This window comes from Alosa pseudoharengus, unplaced genomic scaffold (genome assembly GCF_046254945.1).
Source record: "Alosa pseudoharengus isolate Yale_2024_CS ecotype anadromous, Long Island Sound unplaced genomic scaffold, YU_APseudo_1.1 YU_APseudo_1.1_scf_7, whole genome shotgun sequence".
Taxonomy (NCBI): domain Eukaryota; kingdom Metazoa; phylum Chordata; class Actinopteri; order Clupeiformes; family Clupeidae; genus Alosa; species Alosa pseudoharengus.
Genome location: NW_027468859.1, coordinates 34,563,495 through 34,569,890, shown reverse-complemented (window position 1 = coordinate 34,569,890; position 6,396 = coordinate 34,563,495). Strand labels below are relative to the sequence as shown.

Genomic DNA, 6,396 nt, shown 5'->3' with positions numbered 1-6,396 from the left:
GGGTGAAGTCACACTGGTCGTCCAGCAGAGGGTCCTTCAGTGGGCCCGCCTTCATGTGCTGGAAAGGGGGGGGGGGTTTGGGAGTCACGTCAGGGGTCAAAGGTCAAACGTTCTCAAGGGTCAAGGACTGCATGTGTAAACACATGCATGGTTGAAAGTAGGTAGTAACATTAAGCGCACAACAGCCCACCTCTCACACAGAGAAAAAAAAAGACACACTCAGGACATTCCAACACCATTAACTTACTGGCCACCACACACACACACACACACACACACACACACACACACACGAAAAAAAAAGAGAACTGCTGAAAGCGTACAGCACCTCAGTGCTGAAAACGTCATCCAGAACCCAGAAAGAAGCACAATACAGGAACCTACTGTCAGACAGGAAACTTTATGAGCCAGAGGAGAAGAGCTGTCACGCTTACAGGATATTTGTGTATGTGTGTGCGAAAGAAGAAAAGAAAGGAAGAAAGAAAGAAAGAAAGAACTAAAGACAGAGAGAAACACAGACAGAGAGAAACAGAAAGAAACAAAGACAGAGCGAGTACATTAGAACATCACAGCACGATGAAGATGCAGAGCTATGGTGATGATGATGATGGTGATGGAGCTGGAGTGCCAAGGCTCCCAACACAAGTGCTGACCCCAGCAGCACTGCAGGCACTGCAGCCTCGCCAAGCTGTCCCCATTCAACTGGGAGGCCCTTACTTACAACTACTGTTTACTGAACGCCCCAAATGTTGCCAAAAACAGGCGTTAAATTTTAGTGCACTCAAATAAATGACAGAGATAACAACTGGTGTGTGTGTGTGTGTGTGTGTGCGTGTGTGTGTAGGGGCTCTTCAAAGGTGATTACAGATATTTCAAATCACCAGCGGTTGTAAATAATAAACTAATAAAGCCGAACGATCAGTGGCTAGTGCCAAGCCTGTCCAGGAGGCTTTCTATAGCGATGCGTCAGTTTGATTGGTATTCTGCTGGGGAGGGCTCGACACTTCGGCCTGCTCAAAAGGGATAAGCGGGGCTCTATAAATTGTACATCTTGGCTGAACCGGGCTCTTGGCATCCATTGCCCTGTGACATTCAGAGATGGACATAAAGAGGCGTATGTAGAATTTCAAAAGCATTTTTTTCACCCACATACTGGAAGTTCTACACTACCGAACAAAGAGGAAAATCCCATCCCAAAGACACAGAGGAAGCATGCAAGCCCCTAAAATATGTTCTCAACAAGCTGATTAGATTAGAGAGGTGGAGCCCAGAGTGGTTTTGGAGTAAAACTATAGACACGAGCACCCCTTGAGAACAAATCATGACCATAATCACCTTATTGTCCTGAGTGACACAGAGAAGAGGCAATGCAAAGAGACACACATAACCATGGTGACGTGAGTGACAGGTGGAACACACACACACACACACACACACACATAGAGGCTCTCCACAAGCAACACATGAACAGGTCACATGATGACAGTCCAGACGTGCAACAGCTGGTTCTTATTCCAACTATGAGTCACAGGGTGCCTGCTGGTGAGGTGGGATCGCACCGAGCGTGGATGAGATCAGCGCACAGTTTTTTCTCCCCTAAATGAGGCCTGAAACAGATGTCTTGTGGAAGAGTCCAGGCATCCTGAGGGGGAAAAAAAAACCTCTGACGCAACCTGGCGAAGCGTGTGCCACGGAAAAAAACGATGGAAATAATAACACACGCGTGGTGGCAATGACCACTTCACACCACACAGCCACACGCAAAGCACAGAAATAAACGAGGAAATTCAAAAACATCCAAACTCATGGCACACTGCTTCTGAGTAATGGAACCAAATTAATGAAATATTAATGTTCCTTTGGGGAGCTGGAGAGGAGACTCATATAACAATCATCATTAATTAAACAGCTCGTGCATGACTTGCAGCACAGTGCACAGATATAATAATAACCTGGCTACTAGGATTTTAATTATGAAAGAGAGCGCAGTTCGCAAGGATCTGTGTGTGGAGATGAAAATAGTGCACTGGTTGCATTACAGTTATTATTAGAGGTACAGTAAGTGTGATTTATGGACGTTATGCCTAAAAGCATTATGATAATGTAGTCATGCGTCCCCAAAGGCTTCTGAAAGAGGCTAAATTGATCAGTCAAATCAACAGTGCAGAGAGAGATTGAGAGTCTCTTCTGAAGTTTTTTGTACAAGCGTCGACTTTAATCAGTTTCTCCTTTAATCCAGGGCAGACAGACTGGGTGTTGTGGATGTCAGGGAGATTTGCAGGTGCCATGCGAAGCGGAGACAGGAGGGGGGGGTGACAGGACCAAAGCTCCTAATGTGTTTACTAGAACCTCAGACCCCTGAATGTAAACAGTCCTAACAGCTGTTGCCAAGGCTCCCTTTGACACAAATTGCTTTCTGCTCACGTTAACAACCCCTAAATTCCCTCCCTCACAACCAGTATCATTGCAGTCTCTGCATGTTTCAGTGCATGCTACTCACTAACGGGAGTGTTTTCTCATTTCAATGCTCCTACGGCTTTGCAGGCCTCCATCGTGTAAAACAAATCTCTTTCAATTTCACAGTTAGATTTTCATATCAGAGACTACCGAGAGAGTGTTGGCTGGCCACTCCTACTCGTCACTGACTGGCGAACCCTTCAATGTGGCCCACATTTATGACACAAAATGCAGCCATTTCAGTTTTGAGATGGTGCCCTTAGCTTGGGAGAAATCACCAGTGGGGCCCCCTCTTCCCTTGAACATATTTAGCAACATAACCAGAATAGGCTTACACAGAACACTGAATGTGAATGCGTTCCATATGAGGGCTTGTGCAGCTGAGACACCAAAAACTCTACAAGGCTTTCAGCTCGTCCGGTAAGACAATGAGAGAGAGAGAGAGAGAGAGAGAGGAAACTGTGCGAGGAGAGGGAGAGAAGTGAACTCATGTTCTTAATCCTGGCCAATGAGACTAAGAGCTGCGGCTCTCTGGATTTTATTATCTAGTGGGGGAGCGAGTCTTTTCCCAAACAGAGGCGATTTCACGCAGCCATCTTTTCCAATTCATCTCGGATTACACGGCTCCCATTCTACCAGCGCACGGATCACGCCGCATCTCCATACAAAACGGGCCAAGAGAGCCGACCAGGGGGATGCTGGGAAGAGAATGGAGATGGGGGAGGACTCCGAGACACTCCAGGACTCGTGTGTGTGTGTGTGTGTGTGTGATCAGGATGGGTACAGTAAATCCCTGGATGCACGGCTTATGTACAGAGCAACATACAGTGCAAACCAACAGAAAAACGCTTCATTCATGGCAGGTTAATTCTAGGTTAGGCAAGACATGAAAAAACAGAGAGAGAGAGATAGAATGAAGGACAGAGGAATAGCAAGACAGAGAAAGAGGACAAAAAGAAAGAAGAGAACGATGAGAGAGCAAGAGGAAGGACAAACAGAGAGAGAGAGAGAGAGAGAGAGAGAGAGAGAGAGAGAGAGAGAGAGAGAGAGAGAGAGAGAGAGAGAGAGAGAGAGAGAGAGAGAGTGAGCAGAAGAGGAGACGGTGGATTGCCACAGGACATGACGCAGCATGCCACTTTACCTCAGGGCTCTTGCGGTTCTGAAGGATCTGTTTGTCGGTTTCCTTGTTGGCGAAGTAGCGAGTGCATCCACGATTCAAATACTGCATATGAGAGAGAAAGAGAGAGAGAGAGAGAGAGAGAGGGAGAGAGAGAGGGAGAAAGAGAAAAAACAGAGTACATTGATTAACTCCAACACTAGATAATCAATTAGTTGATGATCTACCAGGCAAAAAGTGCTGCCAATCTTTCTATGTAAATACAGCGGTTAACTAGACAGGAGGGTGCAAACACTTCCTCCCACAATGCATCATCAATCAGACAATGTCATCTGACATAAACGGAAAAAAAACACAACTCCCACCCCACCCCCCCACCCCACCCGGCCCACAACCACATATCCACATTCACTGAAGGTTTATTTGCAAGCTGGCTCGGTGCGTGGTGTCGACAGAACAGAACGGTAATTAAGGCTTTTCCGTAATGTCTCAACCCATTCTGTCCTTCCAAATGGGCTGCTGCGGTGCTTCTTCCTCCGCGGCGCCGATCGGGGCATGAATATGGAGATGGAGCTCATCAGCGCGGTTCTGGAGAGCATAAAGCCAGTCCCGCCATCCAGAGCTGGAACGCTGCGGCGGCGATTAATCACAGTTTATGTAGCGTCAAAAGCCCCGCAAATACACAAGCACACACACACACATTCACACACAAATACATACATGCACACAAACACAAACACACACACACACATTCATACATGCGCACAAACACAAACACACACACATACATGCGCACAAATACAAACACAAAACACACACACACACACACGGACATCCTTGACTGCACCTGCCATGCATGACAAACACAGTGGCCTGCTCTGGCCTGGCCAAGTGGGAGATAATGGCTGACGATATGAATACTGTGGAGCACGAGCAGCAGAACAAAACCACGCCTCACTGTGGCGCTTTGGGAGTCGTTCAGCAGTACTCTACCTGGCCGTCGTCGACGGAACGGTCGGAGTTACGACGAGAGTGAAATGAAGGTCACAGCGGGATAGCGAGCTGGAGGGGAGGGGAAGGGGGGGGGCGTGTTCAGGAAGCACACAAACAAGACCTCGTCCTGTACGCGAGGAAGAACGGGCAACAACGGATCCTTTTACAGAGAAAGCCTCTGGCAGGACTGTGGACTGCCCAGAGAAAGGACTCACAAAGAGAGTGTGAGAAGGAGAGGGAGTAGAAAAGACAAGAGAGAGAGAGAGAGAGAGAGAGAGAGAGAGAGAGAGAGAGAGAGAGAGAGAGAGAGAGGAGAAGGGGACAAAACAGGGAGAAACAAGTCCTTCTTGGGGCACAGAGGAGGGATGGAGAGAGAGAGAGAGAGAGAGAGAGAGAGAGAGAGAGAGACTTCAAACTTCAACTTCATTGGGTATTAGAAAAGCCAGCCAGGTATAATGCGCCCTGGTCTGTTATTCCAGCAGGAACAGGGCCAATGCACTGAGAGAACAGAGTGAACTACAAATGAAGGAGGGGCACTAGGTGACAAAGGACCTTCTGGGACGGCCTGGACTAATCATATGTGAAGGGTGAGTCATCGACTCAGTCACAATGAAGTGTATTAACTTCTTCAGTCCGTCGTGGAGAAGGGATGCCCTCTCCCTGATGGACACTGCCCTCAATCAGCTGCCCGAAACGCTACCAGAGTGAGCGCATGGAGAAGAGGCAGAAATTCAGTCATTAAACATGAAATTACATTAGTGTCATTCAGTAGGACTCCATACTGAACTAATAGAGTTCGAGGTCCTTGTCTGACAGACACTTTGGATGGAACGACCACACTACCTTGCAACAGGACGGCTGATGGCTTTTTTTGAAGGAGAACTGTTCTGCGTCCCCAACCTAATTTTCTTAAATGTGCAGTGCATAATAAGATGGCTACATGACTGTAATTTGGGATTCTTTTCTTTTTATTGTTATTTCCAGGAGTGATTCTGTGTGTTTTAGCCTAACCCCCACAAAGCAGAGGTCCTGAAGATAAAATGAGATGCTTCCTCTTCTGAGTGCAAATTGCTTTTCCCGCCAAGTAAAAAAAAAAAAAAAAAAAAAATAAATAAATAAACATGGCAGAAAGGAAACAAGTTTGTTCTGCTCGATTCTTTTATGCCCAATCATGACCTCACAGGGTGTCCCATCATCTCTCCATTCTCACACACCCCGCCACAGATAAACCAGTTAGAAAAGCATTTCATTTTTAAATCACACTTCTGTGCAACATTCAGAGCTGGGCTGGAAGATAGCATTGAAAAAAATAAATAAAACAGCCACAACAAGAGCAGCACGGCTGGCCCTGGTCTGCACTGCCCTCTAGTGTGTGTGAGGGGTACTGCAGTCCAGGGAGAACGTTTAGAGTCCTGCGGCAGCACTATCTGCTTCACAGCAGGGGACCCACAGGGAGTCCGCGGGGGGCCTACTGGCCAGCAGCAAATAAGGCTTAATTAGGCCTAAATGCGTGAAGGGGAAGGCCCTCTCATGTAGCTCCAAACAAACCGCTATAAACCTATCAGTGTGTGTTGTGTGTGTGTGTGTGTGTGTGTGTGTGTGTGTGTGTGTTTGTGCCAGGATATTTAAGTGAGTGTGAGAATGTGAGTGAGTGTGTGAGGGTGGGTATATACTGTATGTGTGTGTGCGTGTGAGAGTGTGAGGGGAAGGCCCTCTCATGTAGCTCCAAACAAACCGCTATAAACCTATCAGTGTGTGTTGTGTGTGTGTGTGTGTGTGTGTGTGTGTGTGTTTGTGCCAGGATATTTAAGTGCGTGTGAGAGTGTGAG

At 47.2% G+C, this 6,396-nt stretch overlaps 1 protein-coding gene across 8 annotated transcripts in view; it reads right to left on the bottom strand.

The window, feature by feature from the left end:
• myo6a (myosin VIa) overlaps positions 1–6,396 on the bottom strand; it is an 84,260-nt gene that overhangs the window by 54,409 nt on the left and 23,455 nt on the right. For all 8 annotated transcript variants that reach the window (XM_076273231.1, XM_076273232.1, XM_076273233.1 and 5 more), the window contains exons 10-11: positions 3,599–3,679; positions 1–58 (exon numbers count right to left, since the gene is read on the bottom strand). The exon at positions 1–58 is cut by the window's left edge and continues 123 nt beyond it. In XM_076273231.1, coding sequence (XP_076129346.1) covers positions 1–58; positions 3,599–3,679 — 139 coding nt within the window. The remainder of the gene's footprint in view (positions 59–3,598; positions 3,680–6,396) is intronic.